Here is a 27,275-nt window from a genome sequence, read left to right on the forward strand (position 1 = left end):
AAATCAAATTAGGAAAATTTTCAATTTTTATTTCTCCACATAGTTTTCTGCCCTAATCTTCCTCTCCTCTCCCTGTCCTTCTGAATTCCAGCTGTACATACTAGATCACTTGATTTTTATCCCGTATGTTACATGTTTGTTTTTTAATCCTTTTAACCTCTCTAGACTGCCTAAAATACTAAGAGCTGTGCCTCAATCTTTTTTTCAAACCCCAAAGAAATTCTGCTAACATATTTTTGAGAGCTAGACTTTTAAGGAATGAGGGATACCTCCTTGATATGAATAACTCAATTATTTCATGCTTCCCCCACCTCCTGAATAGCTAGTTGATACTGAATAAAAGATTTAGAATTAAGGGACAGAAACTGGCTAAGAGTACAAGAGTATATCAGAGAAAAGGCTATGCTATCTGTAGCCCAGAAGAGCTAGGTTAGAGGGAGAAGGGGGGGTTACTACAGGTGAAATTATTCACTAGGTTTATTTAGGTCCCTACTGAAGTTTCACTGTCCCTATTTTTTTAATGAATACTTTCATTACAGAAATGCTATCATTTGGGTAAAAGCAAACTTTTGAGACACAAGGGGATTGTAACAGTTCTCAATCTTACAAAAATGTCAGTTTTTTCACTTCAGAAGTAACAGTAAGAAAAAGATCCAACCCAACTCATTCAGAGCTCAAAAGGACAAGCAAGAGTATATGCTCAATCGATGTAGTCAGAGGATGTTACAACCATTTCAATAGGTGTGAAATTTGAACATTACATTATAGTTAACTAAAACTGGATTACATCATTTCTAGTCCAAACTAAATCAGACATGACACATATCAAGAGTGTAAGAATTCAGCAACTTATCTGAAACACACCTACTTGTCAAAGTGTTCTTATAAACCTTGATGTTTTAAGGTGAATTATGGTCCTGTAAGCATGTAACACTGCAAATATGGACATTATAGTTTTTTTTATATTAAGGAAAAAACATTCAATAAACACATTCCAGATTAAATAAATTTTACCAAAAAAAAAAAAAAAAAAGGCCGAGAAATTCAATTTGCCATGAAGAACTTCAGAAATCAATTTTTTACCTAACACTACAAATTCTGAAGACCTCTGTGAAAATACAGACATTAAAAACATCTAAATAAATGAAGACAAGGCATGTAATTCAATAAATAACCATAGGATAAGCTACTATGTCATCTCCAATGAACAGATTTCAAAGTAATCAGCATGGGAATAGAAAAAAGATTTAACCTTAAATAATTCTAGCAATAACCAAACAGTATTATAATATTAGAAGTATTTATGCCCAAATGTTAGTTTTAATGACAGAAAGTAACTCAATATTCACACAGGGATAAGCAGTTTCATTCACAATTTATTGAATTGCAAATTAGATTGTTAGGCTAGTTAGAGAATAAATCTCCAAAAGTATCTTGGCAGGTTCCTGAATGTTTAAGTGTATGCCAACATTACTGGATTGTTTAAATTATTAGAAGCTAAGAATATGAAGTACTTATCAAGGTTTCAACAATAAAAATATTTTCTTAAAATACCATATTTGGTAATAAATTAGATTTATAGAAATTGATAATACAATATAAATTAAACCTGAGTTATAAATGCCTCCTACCCTGTCCACTCCCAGCATACATAACTTACATCACAATTTCTTTTGGACCAGTGTGCCTCAAACTTAAGCATACATAATCCTTGAGGATCTCATTAGATGCAGTTTCTGATTTAATAATTATATTGTGGGGCCTGAGGGTCCACATTTCTAACAAGCTACAAATGAAGCTAATGCTGGTCTTTAGACCACCCTTGAGCAGCAAGGTGACGTAGAGTATAGTAGAGATGCTCTCTGGCCTAATATACTGTATGGTTTTATAGATTATTCAAGGCTATAAGATGTTGGAATCAAACATAACCACAAATGATCACAAAAAGTAAGTCTTGGAAGAAAAGAATGTTTTAGTTAAGTGAAAGCTTAAACTGTACCAAATTGGCAGTGTTTCTATTTGTCTGACAGTGACACCTTTGATACAATATAAGTCAGGACACCAAGTTCTTGTAACTTTAGTTACTATAGCTTGAGGCTCTCTTCCAGTTCATTCAAGTCCAGAAAATTCAAGCTAGTACACTGCAAAACCACTATGAAAAATCTTTAATGGTTAACTCTCCATATAAATTACTTATAAACTCACTTTAAGCTATGCCATCTCCTCCTCCTCTTTCAACAAATAAATGCTTTTTTTTCTGTCTTGTAGCTAAACAGCGTGTCACCCCCAATGCCCCTCCCTTTAAAAATCGAACAAAATTGTCTCCAACCAAAGGACCCAATGCAAAAAGGTTGGCTTCTTTAACACATTCGTAGGTGTATGCATCTATTTCCACAGGATTATTCTTACATGTGATTGGCTGGCTTGAGTTATGGCCCAGGTAACACCCTTGCTCCTTCAGAAAAGACAGATTGGGATGAGAACCTATCAGTACTACTGCCGCAGAGAGCTTAAATATTTTTTTCAATCCAGAGAGGCTTTGAAGAATGCATTTCATGTCCGACTTAAAGGAAAGCACATGGTGCTCAGGAAAGCTGGTATAATCAGATAAAAGACTGGAGTCTACAGAATATGACTGAGTACACATCATATGATAGACTTTATGGTATTCTGGATAAAGCTTTTTGGGAAGCTGCTTGAAAATTAAGCCTGGATCAGTTACTCGTCTGCGAAATACATGAATCACAGGAATATTATTATTGTAAGCACACAGTACTGCATCAGCTGCAGTAAGCCCAGAACCTACAATTAACACTGGATCCACTTTGCCACGCAACTTTCCTTTGCTGATAGCAGCTCCAAATTCAGGCATTGAATGAAACACAAAAGGAAAATCTTCCCCTTCAATTTCCAGATGGGCAGGAGAATCCAGTGTTCCAGTTGCCAGAGCTACATTCTCCGCAAAGAGACAGAAGGGAACATGGGAACCATCCGCTATTCGCTGATAACCCCTAATTTCCCAATTTCTCTTGACAAATTTAGATTTCTCTATCTGTAAATGCTGTGTTGAAATACTTCCGTCTTGTCCATCATCATCATCTTGATGATCTCTGTAGAGTCTTGATACAGAGGTGATATAAGTATTCTCTCTGAAATTCTTCTGAAGACCCATGACTTTTACATAATGTTTATAGTAGCGAGCTATTTCCTCTGGCATAACTCGATCTCCTTTTAGGTTCCTAAAAAAAGGAAAAGGAAAAATATTCTATGAGGAGAGTACTGTATTAGTTTTCATGATTATTCCTGCTCCATCTAGTAAGCTATTATAGAGATCTTTTTAATTTGTCTGGACTGTCTTAGCTATAAATTATCCTTTTACAAAGAAAGCAAGCTTTTTTCTTTGGTTAAAAATGTTAAAGAACTGGGGCGCCTGGGTGGCTCAGTGTGTTAAAGCCTCTGCCTTTGGCCCAGGTCATGATCCCAGGGTCCTGGGATCGAGCCCCGCATCGGGCTCTCTGCTCTGCAGGGAGCCTGCTTCCTCCTCTTTCTGACTGCCTCTCTGCCTACTTGTAATCTCTGTCTGTCAAATAAATAAATAAAATCTTTAAAAAAAAATGTTAAAGAATTAGTTTTATCAATAGACGTCCCATGAGGGTAGAGACTGTATTTTTTTTTTTTAAGATTTTATTTATTTATTTGACAGAAATCACAAGTAGATGGAGAGGCAGGCAGAGAGAGAGAGAGAGGGAAGCAGGCTCCCCGCTCAGAGAGCCCGATGCGGGACTCGGATCTTAGGACCCCGAGATCATGACCTGAGCCAAAGGCAGCAGCTTAACCCACTGAGCCACCCAGGCGCCCCTAGAGACTGTATTTTAATGCACCTATTTCCCAGTGCCTTGCGCAGATAGACACAGGATGGTTTTTTTCAGAAGACTGATCTGAATTTTCAGACTTTGGGAAAATAGCAAGTCACGAAAAATCATGTCAAGATCATGTATATTATCTTTAAGAATTATATATACTAGACATGTAGAATCTGTTACAATCTAATTCAATCTGTTACAGGATGTAGACTGAATAGTATGTAGACTGAATTCTTTACAGTTGTGAGATAGACTGTAAAAGTCTGTATTTCCACATTTTGATTCATTTATTTATTTATAAAGGTAGCTAATCTGACCAGATCCTAAGTACATAAAACATTCTATTTTCCTGTTCATAAAGAAATCTATAAATATAGGAATGTACTCTTTTCATAAAGAGCAGATTCTTTCATTTTCCACTTTAACTTTAAAGCAATAGGCATTAGTATCACTAAACCCTGGGCCCTAATTATAAATAAGTAGCAGCAAAGACATATCAAATAATTTCACATAATTCATTACAAATTATAAATAGAAGAAGTTCATAAAGGTTTTTCTTAAAATTTAAGATTTAAAATGTTAACTCTCACTTTACACAGAAATCCTATGTAGTAGTTACTACTACTGTAATCTCCATTTATAAATGAAGAAATTAACAGCTAGTTTAAGTTACTTGACCATGTTCACAACACTAGAAATTAGAGAGTCAGGATTCAAGAATCAGTCTCTTAAGATCTAGAAGTCAACACTACACAAAGGCAGGAAGTGAAGCCAATCTTTAATCACAAGATTCTTTTTCACAAATTACTTCAATACAATGTGCCCAATGTAAAAGGATGAACACTTCTAGCAGCACCAAACCAAACAAACAAAATCATAAAGCTTCCCCTTTTTCACCCATATCACAAAAGGAAGAATGTTGAGCAATTTTCACCTGCTTGCTTATGAAAAATCAAGAACTTGTACAACTTGCCTGACTTTACTACTTTTCATTTTAAACCCATAAAAGGTTCAGTTTTAAGAAATCCAAAATGGGGGTGGCCTGGCTGGCTCAGTCAGAAAAGCATGTGATTCTTGATCTCAGAGTTATGAGTTCAAGCCCTATGTTGGGTGTTGTGATTACTTAAATAAAACTTAAAAAAAAAAAAAAAAAAAAAAAGGAGTATCTGAAAGGTTTAATCTCAATGATAACGCTGGCCTGAATTTGCTCTCCTTAAATCTTCTCAAATTAAGGATAACAGGAAGTCAAGCACTCCCAATCTAACTAAGGTTAACTAACTGCTTTGCTTTATTGTTTCTGAGCAAATCAGATTCTCTGTATTAGTAATTCCTATCTAATTTAATACTACTATCCTTTGAAAATAAGGCTTTTCTTATTATTTCTCTTTTTTAAATTTTAGGTATTTTTCCCCAAGTAAACTTGTATTCTTCCAAGTAGAGCTTTCATCTTACTTACTTCTATTTTCACATTTCTTAATAAGTATTTACCTCTATAAGTACCCAGTAGGGTAACCAATCACATCACAGATTCTGGCTGAGTCCATCGTTCTAAATTATTAATCATATATACTCTTCTACTCTGAAAGGCAAATATTATAGGTATATATACATGAGATATCCATATACAAACTTGTATATCAACTGGTAAGAATAAGTAAATAAGTGTAGAAAGAATTTGTGGGTAAATGAGAAACTAAGCAGAGTGGTTTAATAGGAAAGTGGGATAAATCCATAATTAACAAAAGCAAAGGAACCAATCTATTTTGTAACATCTCTAAATGGAAACTAGCTCATGATCACTGCTACAAAGAGATTTTATCTGAAAGACACATAAATCTGTATTATTCCTTTAAGACAGAATCACAAATATTTTGAAATTACTGATAGACTTTCCCACTGTACATCAAAGAACTCTAATAGTTTGATCTTTACCTTCGTTTGCTAGATACCCAATCTTTAAACTTAAGTCCAGGTAGCTCCATCCAATTTCCAAAGCTGATTGTCAACATAGAACCTTCCATATTCTGTTTGAATAAAAAATGCACAAACACATGTAAGCAGTAACATGGATTTTTAAAAAACCAAATCCATCTTCATTCATTATAAGAGTCTGGATAAGGATAGCAGAAGAAGTTCTAAATGGTTGTGTAAATTACAAATACTTTTATTCTGTAGGATCTATATTCCTTTCATAAAGTTACATACTTACAAAACAAGTTTACAATATTTCCAGATGCCTACACAATATTAATAGCTTCAGCCTATAATAATATAATCCAGACACAGAATATGTTACAGGAACAAGTTAGTATTTTCACTTTTTAAACAAAAGGAGGGCGCCTGGGTGGCTCAGTGGGTTAAGCCTTTGGCTCAGGGTCCTGGGACTGAGACCCGCATGGGACTCTCTGCTCAGTGGGGAGCCTGCTTCCTCCTCTCTCTCTGCCTGCCTCTCTGCCTACTTGTGATTTCTGTCTGTCAAATAAATTTTTAAAAAATAAATAAACAAAAGGAAAAAGTTCCTTAATTTCTAAAACTTTAGATACATATCTATTTTAATATTAACAGTTTTTTTTTTTTTTTTTTTAAGAAATGCACAGCAAAACAGCTTTCCCCCCTCCATCAATTATAATTACAAAGTCTAAGCTGGTTTGGATAACAGCAACATCTTTTTCTAAAACTAGGGAAAGAAGCAGTGGTTACCTGATTAAGAACAGACTCACTGCTCAAGCTAATGTTGGCTTAAGAAAGTGACCCTTTCAAGCTCCCCTGTCCTACTTCTTTCTGCTTTGCTTCCTACACAGCAACAAAAAGCCCAAGGGCCAATAGCACCTGTCCCAATGACCTCAATGACCTCTTCCAACCAACTCTCTTAGGCTATGGCTTTTTATTAACTCTTCCTGCCCTGCTTCAATACAACCCAGTACTGGGAATGGTACTTATTATTACAGTTATTATTAATGACTAACATTTCCAAGCACTATGTGCTGGGCCTTTCAGAGCCTATTATTTGTGACAGTGTGTAGACCCCTGGGAGAGAAGGTGACAAGCTGCTACTTGCTTTGAGGCAAACTGGGCCTGATACTAGGATGTGAACCAAGAAGATGGAAAACATCACAAGGGAAACTGTTAAGAATATATTATATACAGAACTTATCTGGAGCCATAACTGTCTCATCTGAAACTCAAAAAAACCCTTAAGGCACTAATATTCCACTTCAATAATCTAAACATTATTCCCACAGCACCACCTCTCCCAGTTAGTTGTGAGCCCTGGTCCCTGGATCTCTTCATTTTCTCCTAGTCTTATCTTGTCCTCCTTATGCCATGAGTGCCTGCTTTCAGGGAGGCTATAGTATATTAAGGGACACAAACCTGACAGAAGTACTAAGGGCATACAGAAAGAGAAGAATATTTCTTAAAGGACATAAGTGGGCTGTATGGAGTGTACCATTAGGGAAAATATTCCAGGCAGAATAAAGATGTTATGCGAGTTTTACAAAGAAAAAGAACAGCAGTGTCCTTCAAGAAATTAAAAAGTTCAGCCTTATGCAGAAAAGTATTAACAGGCTTGGGTTGCTTAAACTGTGCATATTACTAAGAAAGGCCTGTCTTTAGGACTGGCTTTTGGCTGCTTCCTAGGAAACAACCCTTGAGCTCTTGAAATATTCTACCCAATGAGTGACTTTTGATTTTTTGTATGCCAGAAGCCTTGAGCCCTGCTGTACCTGCAACTGTACAGTGACTGTAAATTTATCTTAACAATGAGATTTATGTTAAATACCAGTGTTTGCTCTGGGAGGCAGAGGAGTCACACACATGGGTGCTGCTTTTCTACATGACAGCCACCCAGAAAATCCTGGACACCAAGGTGTCGGTAAGCATCCCTGATTGGCAACTCTTTGCACATGCTGTCACAAATCACTGCTGGGAGATTAAATGTAGCCTCCTGCAACTCCACTAAAAATGGCCACTTAGAAACTGAAGCTTGTTTCTCCTGGACTGCATTCCCTAAACTTTTTCCCTTTAATGATTCTAATCTGTATTCTTTCACTGTATAAACTACAACCATAAGTACAAAAGAAATCCTGTGAATCTACAGCCTGCGCATGAACCTAGAACCCCAGAAAGAATATTCTGGAGCATGGAATGTGAGAAAGCAGTAAAGCAAGAAAGCCAAGTAGGGGCTAGATGACCCAGGCTATGGTAAAATACATTAATAATGAGTGTGCCTATTATTCATTAGATGAACTGGAAGCAACTACAGGGTTTTATGCATGGCTGTAACATTCAAAGGTGTTATTATAGAAAGGTAACTCTGGCTTTGGTATAGAGATTGTACTCAAGAAGACAAGACTGGAGTAGGAAACCTTTGCAGTAATTGGGTCAAAGATGATGATGGCCAATTACAATTATGATGGGGCAAAGTAGGGTGAAAGGACTCACAGTATGTTTATGAGAAAGAACGGAGAAGATAAAATAATTGGTTTGAAATAGGAGTTGAGGCAAGAACAATCAAAGAAGGTTTCTGGCTTAAGTAACTACATTCCAGTGCCATTACTCCACGGTAAGGAAAGGAAGAAATCTGATGATAAAGATGACTGGTTAGGTAGGCATGCTGAGGCTGAGAACACCTATAGGATTATAAAGGTAAGGTATTTAGGTGACTATATAAGAGAAAGCAATGTGGGCCAGGGATCTTGATTTGGGAGTCACTCAACATTCATATGCAAGTCACTGAAGTATAAGAGACAAGCCAGGGAGAATGAAGAGTATAAAAAGCCAAGACCATGGCTTGGCACAGAGTTTACAGAAGTCTCCACAAGGTAACGAAAAGGAGTGACTAACGGGAAGAAAAGCAGGAGATGAACGGTTCAGAGAATCTAAGAGAGGTAGTATCACTGTCAAATGTTGCAGAGGTCAGGAAAGATAAAGTTTAAGACCATCAAACTGAGCAAAAAAGAAAGTTATCAACCTATAAAAAGCTAAAAAGGCAGGCAGTGACAGAAGCTAGAGTGAAGTCAGCTAAGGAACAGCAGGCAAAGGCATAAAAATAACGGACAGGTAGGGCACCTGGGTAGCTCAGTTGGTTAAACGTCTGCCTTCAGCTCAGGTCATGATCCGAGGGTTCAGGGATTGAGCCCCGCATCAGGCTCCCTGCTGGGTGGGGAGCCTGCTTCTCCCTCCCCTCCCCGGCTTGTGCTATCGCTATCTCTGTCTCAAATAAATAAATAAATAAATAAAATCTTTAAAAATTAATAATAATAATGGATAGGTAACTATTTCAAGAAGGTGGCTCTAAAGCAAAGAATACAAATAAGCTAACACATAAAAACTTTTTAGTAGAAAATAATTTTAGTATATTTATATACGGGTAAACAGGAGCTGCCAGAGAAACTTAAGATACAAGAAGGGGAAAATCAAATAAGCGAAATCCTTAGAGAAGACAGGTCCCGAACACAGCTGGAAGGTTAGTCTTAGATAGAAGTGATACCACTTCTACAGCAACAGGGGATAAGAAACAAAGAGGTAGCACGAATGCAGATACATTTGCAGGTTTTAGCATAAAATTATGGAAGTTCAATCCTGATGGATACTATTTTCTAAGAATCAAGAGTATTTAAGTAGGAAAGTAAAAAAGAGGACAGAGATTTGAGAAGAATATTTAACAAGGAAACAGCAAAGGATTACCAAGTAGAGTTCAAGACCCAAATGAGGCTGAAGAATACTTTTCACAGCTGTACAAAATATTTTTTTTTTCTGACAATGTTTAATAGCTTAAGTCTGGGAAAAGATAGACAGTTATATAAATTGCTTTTTTTGGCCAAGCCCATGTGATAGCAGGACAATGGGTCAAGAGACTACAGAACCTAAGCTGGGTAGGTAAGGAGGTTAAGATCAGAGCCTCAAACTCTCTGTGCTTGAAGACTAGGTATAGTGTAGCCGGATGAAGCAGCTGGAAGAATAAAAAGTTGTGATCATCAAGTAAGGTGTTTAAAAATTTCGGTTTCACTGAGCAGTCACAGTGGAGCCACTGGAGTTAGTACCTAAGGAGGAATGGAAGAGGAGATTACTAAGAATGAACACATTAAGAGATGAAAAGTTAAGGTGTTGTTTCTATGTCATACATGTAAAGGTACTCAAGTTGACAAGAAAACTTGGATACAATGGAAAACCATGACTTAGGTACTTCAGTTTCAAAAACAGGGGGACAATCTGGAACGGTCGAGGAGCAAGAAGATGACATAACCTGTTCAAAGGAACAGAAACTCTGACAGAAGAGCGATGGAGAATAAAGAGAGCCCCAACCTCACTACTCAACCTGAGACATGGGGCCATGGGGAAGTGAAGAGACTCCGCTTCAGGAGGCTGCAGCAAGAAAATCTTCAGGAAAGCAAGATTTCAAGGAAGGGAGTAAAAGCAGCATATAATTGAAATGGTTAAGAGTAAACAAAAGCTTTGTTTATTAGCAAATGGAGTTTTAGGGGAACACTGTTATAAAAAGTCTGGAAGAGGGGAAAGCGGTGAGAAATTTGACCACAAGAGAAGTAGAAAACTATACAGAAAGGACTATGAAGAGGACAAATGACTTAGGGAACTTATATCCTGAGTTATAACTGAGGTTAACTAGCATGTATGTGAAGCATGGCAGGGGAGAGGGCTGTCTAAACATAGAACCACAGTCAAGAGCTTCAAGATTAAGGCATGGAATGCAGAGGTGAGAGGGAATAAATAATTATGCCTGGAAGAGTCAGGGAACTGCATAGAAGTGATGCCTGAAAATGGATAATAGTTAAAATATCATTTATTTATATCCCTATTCTAATGGATATCCTATATGATACATGAGAAAAATTCAGCGAGTTTCAAGTATATTTCAGCTTTACCACTGATTCAAATGTGTTTTTAGTAATCAGGGCTTATCTATCCTTCAACTTTCCTATACATAAGTGGAAAAAATGAAATAACACAGATTACTGTCTGTACATTTTTCTAAGCAAGAAATATAAGTACAAAAAATCGTAAGGAATTTAGAGAAGTATTATACATTATGGCTTTTTCAAGAAATACCATTTAACAATGCTACTCACTAATAGCACAAATATAAACACCAAAAGGCATAGATACTATTAGTTGCTATCCCTTACCATTAAGGAAATTAAGAGTAAGAAAGGAGTTGGAAAGTCCCATAAATACACTGAAACAATCACTTATTAAATGTAAATAACTATTTAGACATACAGCATTGAACTAATATAGGAATATTCAACTGAAGTCTTTACCACAGAGCTGATATTTAATGTTAAAATTCAGATGAAAGGGGCGCCTGGGTGGCTCAGTGGGTTAAAGCCTCTGCCTTCGATTCAGGTCATGATCCCAGGGTCCTGGGATTGAGCCCCACATCGTGCTCTCTGCTCAGCAGGGAGCCTGCTTCCTCCTCTCTCTGACTGCCTCTCTGCCTACTTGTGATCTCTGTCTGTTAAATAAATAAATAAATAAATCTTAAAAAAAATTTTTTTTTTAATTCAGATGAAATCCTTCTTCATAAAACAGCAAAAAGTATTTAACACTTATTTATATAACAAATGAGCACTCACTACACACCAGATGCCATACTAAGGACTAAGGACAGGAGAAAAGAAAAATTATTAAGTTCCTGACCCCTAACAAAATGCATTGAATTTTTATGTTAATCAATTCTGATTTAACCCTTGCCATGAACTGAATTTGTGTCACCCCCAAAATCCATACACTGAAGCCCTAACCCCCAGTGTCATGGTATTTGGAGATGAGGCCTCTCAGAGGTAATTAGGTCTACATGAAGTTGAGGGTGGTGCCCTTGTGACAGGATTAGTGGCTTTATTAGAAGAGGGGCAGAAGGGAGGAAGGAGCACGCCCAAGAAAGTGCTATCTGCAAACCAGGAGAAGAGCCCTCACATAAGCTGAACAGGCTGGCACGTTGATCTTGAACTTCTCAGCCTCTACACCATGCAATAAATATCTGTTGTTAAGGCACTCAGTCTAGGTTATTTCATTATAGCAGCCCAAGCATATTAATACTTCTTTCTTTTACAATCTATTTTTCACTTAAGATATAAATAATGGGTACTGGTATGAAACACTGTATGAGATTTTATAAAGTCTGATATGAATTTAAAACTTTTACTATGTAAAACATTGTTGAAATATTTTTATATAGTTCGTGTAAAATAGTATAGAGAAGCTAAGCTTATTCTAAGACTATACTAGTAATCAAATTCGGTTTAACTTCTGGTAACCCATATTTTATTGTACACCATTAAAATTCTCAGATAAAAATTTGGTAAACTTCTATAGTGTCTGATAATATAAAATATATTTTATTGAATGACATTAAAATTCTCAGATAAAAGTGTGGTAAACATATATAATGTATGATAGCATTATATATCATAATGTTTCAACATTCAAATGGTCTTATCAAGATGACATATAACTCACATGCACTATAAAATGTGAAGAAAAACATACTCACATGCCAAGCGCCACCAGGTGGACCTTTACCAAGAACTAAGTGAGGAATGTAATGATGTTGTTCTAATTTCCAGTGCAAAACGGATGGATAATCATAACCAAAATCAGCATCTGGATGAAGAAGTGTGTCAAAAAGGACTGCAACTGGATTGGAGGATCGGCCCTCAAGGCCCTCAGACAAGTATTCTAAGTCCTGAATAAATTTTTCAAAAAGGGGAAACAAAAAAGGCAGAGTTTGAAGGAAAAAAAGCAAAAAAAAACCAAAAAAAACCCTCAGCTGTTACAAAAGTGAAAACCATTACTCTCATCCAGCATTTCCCAGATAATGTTCTATAAAACACTGATGTTCCTTGAGAGCTTAATAGATTCTTGGTCAAATGAATATAGGAAAAGACTGGATTTCAACAAAACTAATCAGATCGCTTTTACTGCAACTCCTGAAGGTGCATTTAATACATTAATATGCCTTAATATGTCTACTGTAACGTTCCAGTAACAAAAAGCGTCACTTCCAAAACTTATCTGAACATAGAGCGCCTATTAAAACTCCCACCAGGAAATAATTTGGGAAATTCTGCTCTCATCAATTCAGTTAAATAAACAGAAGTAATTTGACAGAACATATTTCCAACTGATATACAATGCTTATGTAAGTAGAAAACTAATCTTGTTTGAGTATTCAAAACAAAACAAACAAAACAAAAGATTGACATGTAAGAAATACCTGATCAACAATGGAAAGATGTCTTGCTTCTTCTAATTTACTATGTAAGATTGTATTTGGATGTATTGCTTCTGATGATAAATATGGTCTGTAGCCTGATAACATGTAAGAAAGGCAAATTCCTGAGGGTCCATTTCCTATTGGGGAAAAAAAAAAAAAAAAAAGGTGCATCATGTGTCTTAATATTCTTATTCCTTGACTTTTCTCAAAGATGCATTTTCTCCCTTACCTATTTGTCTTCCTTCTCTAAAGTCTTAAAACCAAGTATTCATAAGATACTGACTTTTGTCTTCTCGGTTTTCTTTTGGGAATCTCATCTACTTGAAGCTTTAAGTCTATATGCTACTGACCCTGAATTACACCTGTACACTGACCCCTTGCCCAAAAATACATCCCACATTTCCATAAGCCACTTCTTTACTCCACCTAGTTGAACTACTACTAATTTAATCACAATGTGTTCAACACATATTTGTGGGTTCCTTCATTTAGGTGCCCTCTCCTTTAAATCCCATCCCTTCTCAAAAGTTTGGTGCTAACAAAATCCTAAATTAATTAAATTCTGATCCTAAATCTATTTAGTCACTATATCCATTCAGTTGTCTTTGTTAGTGTCAATCCTCTACTCTCAAAAGACAAAAAGTCCCTTGTTTGTCCTAAGATACACCTATTCCAAAATCATTTCACATTTACATTCAGACAAATTTTGATAAAACAAGAACCTCATCATACTACTCCCTCCACTTGGAAAACTTTAACTGCTTGCTTCTGACTACCCGGTGCTCACCGTGTTCTGTTCTAAATCATCTTTCCAGACCCATTTCCTAATAGCGTCTTCCTCTACTTTTATATGCTTAAACTAAAGCCAAACTGGATTTTTTTTCTTGAACCCCAGTGAACTAGCTCCATTTCTGTGGTTCCTTTAGTCTAGGTTTTCACTTCTCTATTATCTCCATCTACCGAAAATCTAATCCAACTGGGGTAACTGTTAGCCTCAGGAAGAAAATTCTGTTCCATTCTCTAATATTTTGTGCCCCAAATAAAAGCAGCTCAAAGATGTAAATATGAAACGTAAAATCCAAGAACATCAGAAAATGGATTACTACTTCTACTTACAATACTGAAGTGGGAGGCCTTTAAAAAGACTGAAAGGAAAGTAAACCAATTCTTCATAAAAATTAAAAACAAGTGAGAAATACTGGAAGTTAAGATCTGAGGCAAAGAGTTTCCCTGAATCAAAACAGAGACAAAAATTAAAGAATAAAAATACTATATGATAGTAACGATACAGATAAAAGATAAAGAAAAAGGGGCGCCTGTGTGGCTCAGTGGGTTAAAGCCTCTGCCTTCGGCACAAGTCATGGTCTCAGGATCCTGGGATCGAGCCACTTCGGGCTCTCTGCGCAGCGGAGCCTGCTTCCTCCTCTCTCTCTGCCTACTTGTGATCTCTGTCTGTCAAATAAATAAAATCTTAAAAAAAAAAAAAGATAAAGAAAAAGCATTTAACAAAACCCAACACCTATTCGTAATTTTTTTTAAAGATTTTATTTATTTATTTGACAGACAGAGATCACAAGTAGGCAGAAAGGCAGGCAGAGAAAGTGAGGAGGAAGAAGGCTCTCTGCGGAGCAGAGCGCCCGATGTGGGGCTCGATCCCAGGAGCCTGGGATCATGACCTGAGCCAAAGGCAGAGGCTTTAACCCACTGAGCCACCCAGGCGCCCCAACCTATTCGTAATTTAAAAAAATAAAAAAACCTCAGCAAAGTCAAATAGAAGAATACTTCCTCAACTTGGTAAAGAGTATCTACAGTAAACCTACAACAATCATTCTTAAATGGTAAAAAACTAGATGCTTTGTCAAGAACAAGACAAGGTTGTCTCTTCCCATCATTTCTACTCAACACACACCATGACAGAAGCCATAGTTAATGCAATAAAAGAAAATACAGACTTTGGAAAGAACTTCTTTGTTCATAAAAGCCATGATTTCTATGTAGAAAATCCCAAAGAATGGACCAAAAAACTCCTAGAACAAGATTGCATGATACAGGTTAATATACAAAAGCCAGTATCTTTTCTATATACCAGCAATGACCAGGCAGCATCTGAAATTAAATATACAATACTGCTTAATCTGTGCATGTGCCCACACACAAAACCACACACAGTTGGATATGAATCCAACTGTTTATACTTAAGATGATAAATACACATATAAGATATACACAAGGAAAACCAGAAAACTCTGATCAAAGAACCCAATGATCTAAATAGATGCTCTTGAATAAAAAGATTTGATACTGTTACGATGTCAGCTCTTCTCAATTTGATCTACAGATTCAATGCAATCCAGTAAAAATTCCAGCAAGTTATTCTGTGAACACAAACTAATTCTGAAGTTTGAATGCAAAAGCGAAAGACCCATAATAGATTACAAACATAATATTGAAGCAGCAAGTCACAACCAACATCACCCAAACTCAAGTCCTACCATAAAACTACAGTCAATGAGACAGTATGGAAATTATTAAAGAGTAGACAAATTAATGGAACAGAAGGGAGCACAGAGATAGACTCTCACAAATACAGTCAACTTATTTTTGACAAAGGAGCAAAGGCAATCCAATGGAGAAAGGACAGTCTTTTCAACAAATGGTACTGGAACAACTGGACAACCACATGCCAATATATGAAGTCTAGATAGTAACATTTTATCTTTTACAAAAAAAAAAAAAAAATTCAAAACACATCACAGACCTAAATACAAAACACAAAATTCTAAATTTCTAGAAGATGAAATAGGGGAAAATCTAGGTGACCTGCATCTGATACTAAGTTTTTAAATAAAACACTAAAAGCAGGATCATCTGTGCAAGAAACAAATAGATAAACAGGACTCATTAAAATTTAAAATTTCTGCTCTGTAAAGATAATACTTAAGAGAGCGAAAAGTCACACTGGGAGAAAATATTTGCAAATATTTGTATATGTTATACAAAGAACTCTTGAAACTCAGCCATAAGAAAATAACCTAATTAAAAAATGCACACAGGATCTGATCAGAAATTTCAAAGATACAAATAACAAATAAACATTTGAAATATAATCATGTATGTAATATATGTAAGCATGTCATATATGTAATCATGTAATGTAATCATGTATGATTATAGCACTGCAAATAAGACAATAAGGTACGAAAACACACCCTTCAAAATGGCTAAAATCCAAAACAGAGGCAATACCAAATACTGACATAGATTTAGAGGAACAGGAACTCTCAGTCATAGTTACTGGGAATGCGAAATGATACAGCTCAGGAAGACAGTTTAACAGTTTCTTAAAAAGCTAAACATAATCTTATGATATGACCCAACAATCACACTTCTAGGTATTTACCCGAATAAGCTGAAAACTCAATGGCTATGCAAAATCCTACACATGCATGTTCATAGCAGCTTTACTTCTAATTGTCAAACACTGTCAGCAACCAAAATATCCTTCAATAAGTGCAGAGACAGACTCAAACATCCAAAAAATGAAACAGTGTTCAGTGATAAAAAAGAGTTGAGCTACCAAGCCATGAAATGACCTAGACGAATCTTCAAGGCATACTGTTAAGTGAAAGAAGCCAGTATGAAAAAGTTCCATACTGTGTAATTCCACAAATATGATATTCTAAATAAATCAAAACTACACAGAGAGTAAAAGATCAGTGGTTGCCAGGGGTTGGGGGTTGAGGGACAGGATAAATACATGGACCACAGAAGATTTTTAGGAGGCAGTGAAGCTACTGTTCTATAGGATACTGTTAATTGTGGATATGTAACACTTCAGCAAAACGCACAGAACTGTACAACACAAAAAGTGAACCCTAATGTAAACTACAGATTTTACCTAATAAAATGTATAATCAGAGGTTCATCAATTATAACAAATGCACCACACCAATGTGGGACATTGGAGGTGGCAGGAGAAGGAGAGTATATGAGAACTCTCTGTACTTTCTACTCAATTTTCATGTAGAAGACTGCTCTAAAAAATAAAATCTATTAATTAAACTAAATATTAAATAAATATAAAATAGTAGGATTTAGAATCCAAAACTAAGAGAAGTTCCTTAAATCAAAGAGAAATAATACTCAACAGACTAAGGCAAAAAATAAAAATGGGCAGTTCAAAGGCAAATAAACACACAGATGGAATGCTCCCTCACTCCCAAAGACTGTCCCCATCCTAACCCCAAGCAGCTGAAAGTGTTACCTTATATAACAAAAGATAACTCTGTAGATGTGAGTAAATTAAGGACTGTGAGATAGGAAGAGTACCTGGACTATAAAGGTGGAAACCATCTAATTATACAAGTCCTTAAAAAAAGAGACCCACCATATTAGAAATTAAAAAAAAAAAAAAAAAAAGAGAGAGAGAGAGAGACTCTTTCTCAGCTTTGATGAGGGGGAAAAGGAAAAATGAAAGAAAGTTAAGAGAGAACCAACACTGTGGACTCTGAAAATGGAGAAAGAGCCCAGCAGTCAAGTGAGTGTAACCTCTAGAAACTGGAAAAGGCAAGCAAACAAATGTTCTACCCTGGAGACCCCGGAAAGGAATGCAGTCTTGCTGACATCCTGACTTTAGCCCACTGACACTAGGGTTGAACTTCTGACCAACAGAACAGTGAGATAATAAGTGTACATTGTTTAAAGCCACTACATTTGTGGAAATTTGTTATGATAGCAACATAAAACATATATCAAGGAAATTAGTTCTCTGCTCTGATGGAGTGCTCTTGCCAGCAGTCACAGCCCCACATGCACTGGGTTAAGCTACTCACTGGCTAGTTGAAGCAAAACACAGATTGTTTTGGGGGGAGTGACGTGGGCAGGTAGAGATAATGGTACTTCTTCCTTTTCTGACCCTCCCATAGCCAGCTAGAACAGAAGAGGGTTCCCTGACTCATGACAACTCATTCAGGATAAAAAACCAGTGTCGAGCAAAAATGAGAAAATGGAACACGAGGTCTAGTCCCAAGTTACCCTGAATGTGAACTACTACACATACCATCATCTCTATCATCACCCCTAAAAACAAAACTAGAAACCACACTTGCCTCTTTTCCTCCCTCCCTCCCTTTACTGGATCCCTCATATGTCAAAAGACGAACTTTTCTCTCCTTCCTGTTAACTTTGAAAGCGGGCATCAGGAGCGCCTGGGTGGCTCAGTCAGTTAAACGTTCAACTCTTGATTTTGGCTCAGGTCCTGAGATCAAGCCCCACTCTGATCTCCATGCTCAGCGGGTCATTGTTCCCAGACTAAAAGAACGAGTTACTGGATATTCTCTCTCCTTCTGCCCCTCCCCACCTCACACATGCACAGTAATCTCTCAAATAAATAAATCTTAAAAAAAAAAAAAAAGGCTTTCAAAGAAAGTAAAGATGCTATACGCATATTATGCCCCATAATTCTTTCCTGCAGCTTGCTTCACATCATAGTAATTGTCTGACTTAGAAAGTTTGAATATTAGATGCAAGATTTAAGTAACGGGAAGTTAAAAACATGCAATAAAACAAAATCATAAAAAACATCTGTAATTCTGAAGTAGTTAGGTTGCATTAATAGCTTAATTTTTAGTATTTTCTATGCCTATATGTTGAGGTGGTACAAAGGATATATAATGATAGTATTATGGTTAAGGTCACTGTACACACCACAGCAGAGCACAGTAACATTCATTAAACTGAGAACCGGTTACTAGCTTGCAGAAGTTACTCAACTTCTAAGTTGCCCTAATCGTATTTACTCCACAACAGAGGGCTCTAGGGTTGAAAGGCATAATCCCATAATATACACAGAATGCTCTGTATGGGCTCTACTAATCCTGGTTATAATCACTGCCATGACACTATCATAATAATTAATGCAACTAACAGTATTTTAACACAACAGGGCAGTATCAATTCTTCAATGAATAAAATGTTACATTCAAACACAGAATGTACTAACAGATAAACCAATTACTCTCTCCAAAGATCCAGTTATTGGTTACTTAATCATATCAAAAAACCCAGGACTACTTCTCAATACAATCCTAAGAATTTGTGCCATGTAACTATGCATATATAGTAGTAGTAAGCACCGGAATTATAATTTTAAGAGTTAAAATGCAGTACTTACCTATAATTACCACAGGCAAAGTCACTGATGAATCTTCTAGTAAAGAAGTTTCTTCAACTAATGGCATAGCTTTAACTTTCTGCCCCAAATTATCACCAAAATATTGCACTAGGGAATTAAAAATCTCTCCTTCGGTTTCAGTGTCACTATAGTTTCTTTAAAAAAAAAAAAAAAAAAGAAGAAGAAAAAATGAAACATGAAACAAAAAGAAGAGATTTAGTCAACATAACCTTTATAAAAACCTGTCTTTATTCAGATTTTATTTAGGCCAGAAAATATGGAATAGTTCCATAAAAATGAGAAAAAGAAATTCTTCTGTTTAATGCTTTCAAATTAGTAGCTTAGCTTACCTGTCAACCTGTACCACTTTTAATATCAAAAATCCTAAAGAGCTAGCTGATGTCTCTGTAGTACCACGTAGACAAGTCTACACAAGTTCTAAGTAAGAAGCTATCTTTAAAAACCAAAGAGACAGCACTGTATTGGGGATTTTTATAATTCCCTGAGATTTCCTAGGAATGGCTAGTTTCTCTTTTATTTTTTTTTCTCACTAATAAAAAAAGTACATGCACTGGAGGTGGTATATTTGGAACAAAAGAGTCATAATATTTTAAGAAATGGTTAATAGTACTTATGTATTACAAACTGTGTATTTTGGTAAAAAGAAATAAGGTTTATACATCTTGTTAGTTCTCAGATATTGAAACTTGGAAATATCTTTATGTTATTTCCAATCTACCTTCTTTCCTAGTTGTCTCTCTAGAAACTAGTTTCAGCATTCTGACATGCTCACGAAACAAATGGAGTAGCCTCTGAGCACAGCTAATGTTCGGCATTACACCAGAGATTACTTCAGAACAGAATCCCCAAATTATTTTTCATCTTTATATAGTCAGCAGCAGGCCAATATCTGGAAATATTAAACTGTGTACCAACTATAGGTGAATATGCTTACTGCTACTCACAAAATGATAAAAATGAGACGGATCAGTTATTTCATAGGACTCACAGATCCTGGAGGAGAATGATAAATGTAAAGAACTGGGCAGAGACCAAAATTTCTGCTTCTCTCTAACCTCCCAAGGTTCCAGTCTACCCTACGATAGAGTTCTCCAGGATATGCTGACAGCTTTCCTAAAGAAGGTATAAACTCCACCCCAAATATCTAGATTCCTCTAACAATATGTGGCCTTTGGGGCCAGAACTTTCCTGAAGAGTAACTCTACCCCAAATATTTGGACTCCTCTAACAATACATGGCCTTTTGGGGTCAGATCAGATACCCTTTGGATAGGTCTACTAGAGAAAGCCCCTCCTCACAATGAAGCCTGCTCCTCAAAGAAGCATCTTTCGCTCAACACATTCCTTTCAGATCATTCCAACTACTTCTCTGAGCAGATCCAGTATTCTAGTTACCCAGCCTGCTTTGCTTCTTGGCAACTGAACACAAACAAGTGTATTATACTCGGGCCTATTTCTTACATTTCTCCTGAATGTGTGGTGAGGACAGGTCCCCTGGTTTCCTCTGGATGCTTCTAATCAAAGTCCTTTTGGATACCCAGACCTGACTGATATTGTGGTGGCTGTAGAGGCCACAATTCTTTTTCAGAAGATGCACACCTCATCTTAAGTCTCTTCCAGATATCCCCACCTCAAAGGCTGCTGTTCCCATAAACCCGGGAAATTAAAAAAAAAAAAAAATTACAAATCATCACTTTAACTTTTTGTTCATCAAAGAGATGTTTCCCTCAAACCTTAACAAACATTTCCTCCTTTTCAAGTGTGCAATTCAGGGTTGTTAGTATAATCACCTCCTGCTCCCCCTGGTTGTATTCCCTCTCTCAAATAAATAAGTAAAATCTTTTAAAAAAATAAAAAATAAAGTAGCTGGTTCATTTTCCATTCCCAACAGCAATATAAGAGGGTTCCAACTCTTCCACATCCTTACCAACACTCAACTTCTTTTTTAGCTACCCTCACTGGTGTGACATGACATCTAACTGCAGTTTTGACCTGCATTTCCCAATGACTAAGAATGCTAAGCATCTTTTCATATGATGTTTAGCTATTTGTATTTTCTTCTTTGTAGAAATAGTCTTCACCCACTTTCAAACTGGGCTTTTTATTAAGCTTTAAAAATTCCTTATATATGTAGAACGCAAGCTCCTTTTCAGATATATGATTTGCAAATATTTTCTCCCATTCTGTGGGTGGTCTGTCCCTTTCTTTGTCTTTTGAATCACAGAAGTTTAAATGTTTCGATTTTTGCTGCTGTGCTTTTGGTGTCTAAGAAACCACTCCCTGGGACGCCTGGGTGGCTCAGTCAGTTAAGCCGCTGCCTTCAGCTCAGGTCATGATCCCAAGGTCCTTAGATGAAGTCCTACACTGGGCTCCGTGCTCAGTGGGGAGCCTGCTTCTCCCTCTGCCTCTGCCTGACACTCTGCCTGCTTGTGCTCTCTCTCTCTCTCAGACAAATATATAAAATCTTAAAAAAAAAAAAAAAAAAGAAAAGAAACCACTCCCTAATCCACGATCACCAAGATTTACTCCTATTTTCTGTAAGTTTTATTGTTCTAGTTTTTAGATTTAAGACTTTCATCCATTTTGAGTTAATTTTTACACATGTGATGTCTGAGGTAAGAGTCCAACTCCACTCTTTTGTTTGTGGATATCCATCTGTCCTGGAATCATCTGTTGTAGAGACTGTTATTTCCCCTTTGTCTCGTGATCCCATGGAAAACCAACTGACCATAAACATAAGGATTTATTTCTAACTCTCAGTTTTATTCCACGGATCTATGTTAATATCTTCAGGTAAGTGCCACACTGTCTTGCTTACTGTTTCTTTGTAGTAAACTCTGAAATTAGGAGTGGGAATTCTCCAAATTTGTTCTTTTCAAATTGTCTTGGCTATTCTGGGTCTCTTGCAATTCCATATGAATTTTAGGATCTTACCATTTCTGAAAAAGAAAGTCTGCTAGGATTTTGGTAAGACTGCACTAAATTTATAGATCAATTTGAAAAATATTGCCATCTTAATTAAGACATGGTTTTTTCAATCCATGAACATGGGATTCCTTTTATTTAGGCCTTTAGTTATTCTCAAGGATGTTTTATCGTTTTCTGTGTACAAGTCTTTTTTTTTTTTTTTTTAAAGATTTTATCTATTTGACAGAGAGAGATCACAAGGAGGCAGAGAGGGAGAGGGAGAGAAAGAGAGGGAGGAAGAAGCAGGCTCCCTGCCCAGAGAGAGCCTGATGCGGGACTTGATCCCAGGATCCTGAGATCATGACCTGAGCTGAAGGCAGAGGCTTAACCCACTGAGCCACCCAGGCAGCCCTCTGTGTACAAGTCTTAAGACTTAGGAATAAATATTTCATTTTTCATGAGGCTAGTGTAAATGGAATTTTGTTAACTTCACTGTCAGATGGTTCATTACTTTTTTATGTTGATCTTGTATTCTCCAATGTTGCTTAATCCATTTAGTCTAGTAGGTTTTGTGTGTGGGCCTCCAGCAATTTACCTCTAGTCTCAAGACTCTAGTACATTCATAGAGCCAAAGTTTTAGCTTATTTAAATTCTCTATACAAGTAATTAGATCTGATTTTCTACTGGTCATTAGTATAATCTGTACATATACAGTATGTATATAATCTATAATAAAACTGGTATGTATATAATGGTATATGACCTAAATATTGGTATAAACTATTTATAATAAACTTGCACGGTATTTGGTCTAAGTTTCATAAAGATTAACACTGATGAAAAACAGAATTGAGAAACAAACAAAAAACAAAACTATGGTTCACTGGTTTTGCATAAAGCAACAATGAAACAAACGTCTCTTGGTGAGTATTCTTTCTAAATAATTCAGAGCCTAAGTTATAATTCACATATCACTGCACATGTTTTATAATACATTCATACTATATCACAGGTCTATGAATAGTTTCAACTTCTACTTGACATATCCAACTTGATCCAATGTTATATTTAAAACAAGTATTTTGAGTAATAAAAAATCTACTTTTCCTTTATTTGGGATACTAAATTAGAAAGCATTTTATTACATTTCAGGAAATAGTAAACAGCACTTTATACACATGCAAAAATAGTTGCCCTATTAGGCATAAAGACTATTTGATATTTAAAAAGATTTTAAAGAACTTCCACCTTTTGTTCTTGAAATATTAGAACCCAGTCTTGAAACAAATTTAAGAGAATGGTACAGATATAAACTTTGGGTAACAAAGACTTTCTCCCATCTAGCAAGACTTCTTTTAATGATGACTTAAACTCAAATGAGATGGTTTAGTATCTGAATTTTTATAGTCTTTGGAAGCATGATCCTAAATTGTCACCAAATTCATACTACTCTATGAAAAAAAGGTTCTAACATCACAAATGAAGTCAGTCACACTGTTCATCTTCCGAAACAGTAGGTATAAAACAGTGAGTGGACAGTTGGAAAGTCAGTGGACAGATATCACAATACCTATTCCTTTCAGGTATTGTACAAGAGTCAAAATATACAGGTTTATTCCTAATAAAATTGCTCAAAAAAAAAAATAGCACAAGTAAATTATAAACACCTTCCTAAGAAGAGGTCTTAAATATTTTATTTTTTAAATCTGAGCTACAGTATAGCTATTTTTACAACAGAAATAAGGTTTATTAATCAAAATTTTTATCTTTTGGCTAGCAAGGCTTGTTTTTCTTTATCCCTCAAGATCAAAACATACCAACTACTTTGTATTTATCTCCTCCAAATTTCTGTACAAAGTGGTAAGCATGTGGTATCCGTAACCTAGGGTTTGCTGAATGGATATGAATCCCAATCTGTGTCCTTAAGAGTTCAACTATACCAAAAGCAACTGTGTCAAAAGGCATTTAGACAGCAGTTTCTTAAAGGCGTGTTAATTTCTCAAGGGGCTTCAGTTTAACAAGTTTTCATTGGAGGAATCTGTTTTCTAAAACTCTTCAAAGTGGATCTGATACTCTCAAAACCGGTATCTGTCAAGTAGTCAACAAAGTTGCCTAAAACTTAAAATCCAGCAGTTTATTACATAAAACATGTTTTTTTTTAATATCCAGAATTTAAAATACCCTACAAAACTCACTGAGAATTTGGGTAAGTCTGGACTTTTGCTATTAAAACAGGAGTTTTGAACCTTCTCTTTGTCTTAAACTCCTTAGTAATTTGGTGAAACCTGAACCTCTTCCTTGAATAGTATTATTACACACATAAAAGATACATGGGATTTACAAGGAAACCAATCACATTAAAATAGTTATAAAAAGTAAACTTATGACATGTTTATTTACATTTCTCTACTGTATTAAATAGCAAGTTTGGTGATGTGTAATTACTGTAATTTTGAAGAAATAAACATACAGTATTTCCAGATATGTGCAACTGTGATATGAAAGTATTTGTGAATTTTACTGTTGACAAGGTCACAAATACTATTTGACTTGACGCTTACATTCATAATTGAAGGGTATACTCGATTTTCATTAAAAGTTTAGCAAAAATAGCAGTTGTACCTTTCTTTACATGCAAGTTCATGGCCACTTAAATTCTATGAACTCCCAATTTTAAAACTCTTGATCTGAGTTTCATATTTTGAGAAAAATTTTACACATCATTATTCTAGCACATTCATACAAACGAAGTAAAGTAATTTGTTAAAGTCTTCGCTAAGTTTAACATTTTTCCACCACAAGGTTAAAACCACTTCCAAGTGCCTTTAGCCTTTCTCCCAATAACTGACTTAAGTGTCTGCCAACTGTACAAGAGAACATATTCTCACTTTTATTTTAAAATGCACTAACCTCATCACCCTTAAGAACTTTCCCATAATGCGAATCCTGAATCGCCACCTATTTCAAATTTCTATAATATACACTTAAAAGGACAAGCATCTTAGAACAAAGTTAGCACCTACTTGTAACCAAACCATCACATTTAAAACAGTTTCCTACCTCCTTTCAAACGCAGTAACTTAGATTATTACGTTTATTTTAAAAAATATATAAAGATTTAAAGGTGGGGTAGGGAGGAACCTTCGCAACCCTTCACTCAAACTTTGCACTACTTCGAAGTCTCAGGTCGCAGTAACCGACTCGCTCCCGGTCTAGCCGGTTTCGAAGTCCCCGCGACTGGCCCGGTCCAGGGGAGGAAAAGGGGGACATCAGAGGAGAATGTTGTCCATCCCCCCCCCCCCCAATCACAACCCCGGAGCGAGGTGCCCCCAAGCAGAGGCTGCCGAGGCGGGAACCCGGATCAGGCAGGAACCAGGAGGAAGCGGCTGCCGAGGCGGGAGGCAGCTCAGTCCAGGCGCCCGCCCCCCACCCCGGACCGGTCCCGACGCTGGACCTGTCCCGACCCCAACCCCGCCCGGCGTCTACCCATCTCGGCCCCGGCACGGCTGCGGAGCCGGAAAGCGCTCCACCCTCCTCCTGTTCCCATCCCCTCCGCTCCCCGCCAGAAAAGTCACCTGAAATGACCGGCCAGGGAGCAGCGGCAGCACCACACCGGCATGGAGCGCGGCGCACGGGGCGCCAGAGCGCGACCGCCACGGCCGCCGCCACTGCCTGCCCCGGCTGGGCTGCCCGTTCCGGGCGCCCGCCCACTCGCCCGGGATCGCGGGGTCCGCGGGACGCCAGGGCCCCGCGCGTCGCCGTTGCCGCGGCTGCCCGGAAACTGCGGCTAAGCAGCCGGCGGGTCTCCGGCGCCCCGAACTCCGCCTCAGGATAGCGGCTTCCGCTCCTCGCCTGCGGGGAGCCAGACGCCGGCGGCGGAAGATCTGGGGGCGCCGCGATGGGGGCGGAACGGGGCGGAGACGCTGCGACGGCTGCGGCGGAGGCGCGCGGGCTCCTCCTCGCAGGTGCGGCGGCGGCGGGCGAGGCCGGCGATTGGTGGAGACGCGGCCGGGGTGAGGGGCCGGGCCTGACGGAGCCGCGGCTGCGCGGGCCGGGGGCCGAGGTCCGCGCGCCAACCGGACCGCGGCGGCGGCCACCGGGGGCCCGGGCCTCGGCCTGCGCCCCTTCCGCGTGCACCGCACTCGCGGCCTGGGGGTGAGCAGGGCGGGGCGGATGCGCGTCGAGAGGGCCGGATGATGAGAGGAAGAGAAAGCTGCTAACCGGGGTAGCGGAACGGCTCGGGGGAAACCCTGCGTACAGCGCGGCCTCCGCGATCGGGGAGCCACGCGGCGTAACCCGAGTCCGTCCGCGCGGGACTCCCACCGAGGAGGCCGAGGAAAGGCCGAGAGTCCCACCCGGGAAACCCACCTTAGCGCCTTTTCTCGCGCTGGCCTGGGCGCAGACGCTGGGAGCTGGTGCGCGCTTCACCCGGCATCACAATCGCCCGGGGCGTGGTGGGGCGGAGGGTGGGGCGGCGGGGGGGGACACACCAAACCACAGGTGCCTGGTCTCCACCCCCAACGGTCTTGACTCTGGAAGTCCGGCTTCTTGAATAGGGGGTACTTCCCTCCCCAAAGTAAGTGGCTTTCACTAGCGTGAGAATCACCTGAGTTGCTGGCTAAACATACAGGTGCTTCGCCCCGCCCAAGACTTACGGAGTCGGTTTCCCTGGCGGGGGAAAGTTCGGGAACTTGCGTTGTAAGAGCCCCTCCAGGTGAACGTGATACAAGAAGTTTAGAAGGGAACCGCGTAATGAGTGTCCCTATGCGGTATTGTCAAAAATGGAGGCAGGAAAAACTACTAGAAGTGATTAACTGCATATACAGTTAGACATAGATGTCTTCCTATCCCCACTTTCAGAAAAGCCCAAGTATTTTTGCGGTTAAAATGTAAGCTACAAAGTTGTTTTTAAATAGTTCTTAAGTTCTCAAGTTTTCCTGAATATTGCCATTGAGTGAACTTCCACGTAGCAGGGATTTTAGATTCTGTAGAGCTTAACAGAAAATTGAAGGACTCAGCTTCCCTCCAAGATTATTAAAAGAAAATCTGTTTTTTCCATCTTATTGACAATCTGACAC

The 27,275-nt window shown here is 38.0% G+C and overlaps 1 protein-coding gene across 2 annotated transcripts; it reads right to left on the reverse strand.

Moving 5' to 3' along the window:
- Nucleotides 1–940: 940 nt before the first annotated feature.
- Nucleotides 941–26,692, reverse strand: OSGIN2 (oxidative stress induced growth inhibitor family member 2). 2 transcript variants are annotated; one of them, XM_082719422.1, is made up of 6 exons: nt 26,566–26,692; nt 19,271–19,425; nt 13,099–13,235; nt 12,376–12,567; nt 5,796–5,887; nt 941–3,239 (listed from the first exon to the last, which is right to left on the reverse strand). In XM_082719422.1, the coding sequence occupies exons 2-6, from the start codon at nt 19,335–19,337 to the stop codon at nt 2,207–2,209; spliced, it is 1,521 nt and encodes a 506-aa protein (XP_082575548.1). In that variant the 5' UTR covers nt 19,338–19,425; nt 26,566–26,692; the 3' UTR covers nt 941–2,206. The 2 variants fall into 2 exon arrangements, with proteins under 2 accessions (XP_082575548.1, XP_082575547.1); XM_082719421.1 differs by lacking the exon at nt 26,566–26,692 and adding an exon at nt 25,773–26,368.
- Between the last annotated feature and the right edge of the window lie 583 nt (nt 26,693–27,275).

The sequence above is a fragment of the Mustela nivalis genome (assembly GCF_964662115.1).
Source record: "Mustela nivalis genome assembly, chromosome: 2".
NCBI classification, from domain to species: Eukaryota; Metazoa; Chordata; class Mammalia; order Carnivora; family Mustelidae; genus Mustela; species Mustela nivalis.

Excerpts from the sequence above, each read along its gene's own strand:
- OSGIN2 (XM_082719421.1), bottom strand. The coding sequence starts at position 25,816 with ATGCCGGTGTGGTGCTGCCGCTGCTCCCTGGCCGGTCATTTCAG. Across the intron at positions 19,426-25,772 it reads TCCCTGGCCGGTCATTTCAG|AAACTATAGTGACACTGAAA; the intron begins GTGACTTTTCTG and ends TTTTTTTTAAAG. Across the intron at positions 3,240-5,795 it reads TGGGTATCTAGCAAACGAAG|GAACCTAAAAGGAGATCGAG; the intron begins GTAAAGATCAAA and ends TCCTTTTTTTAG.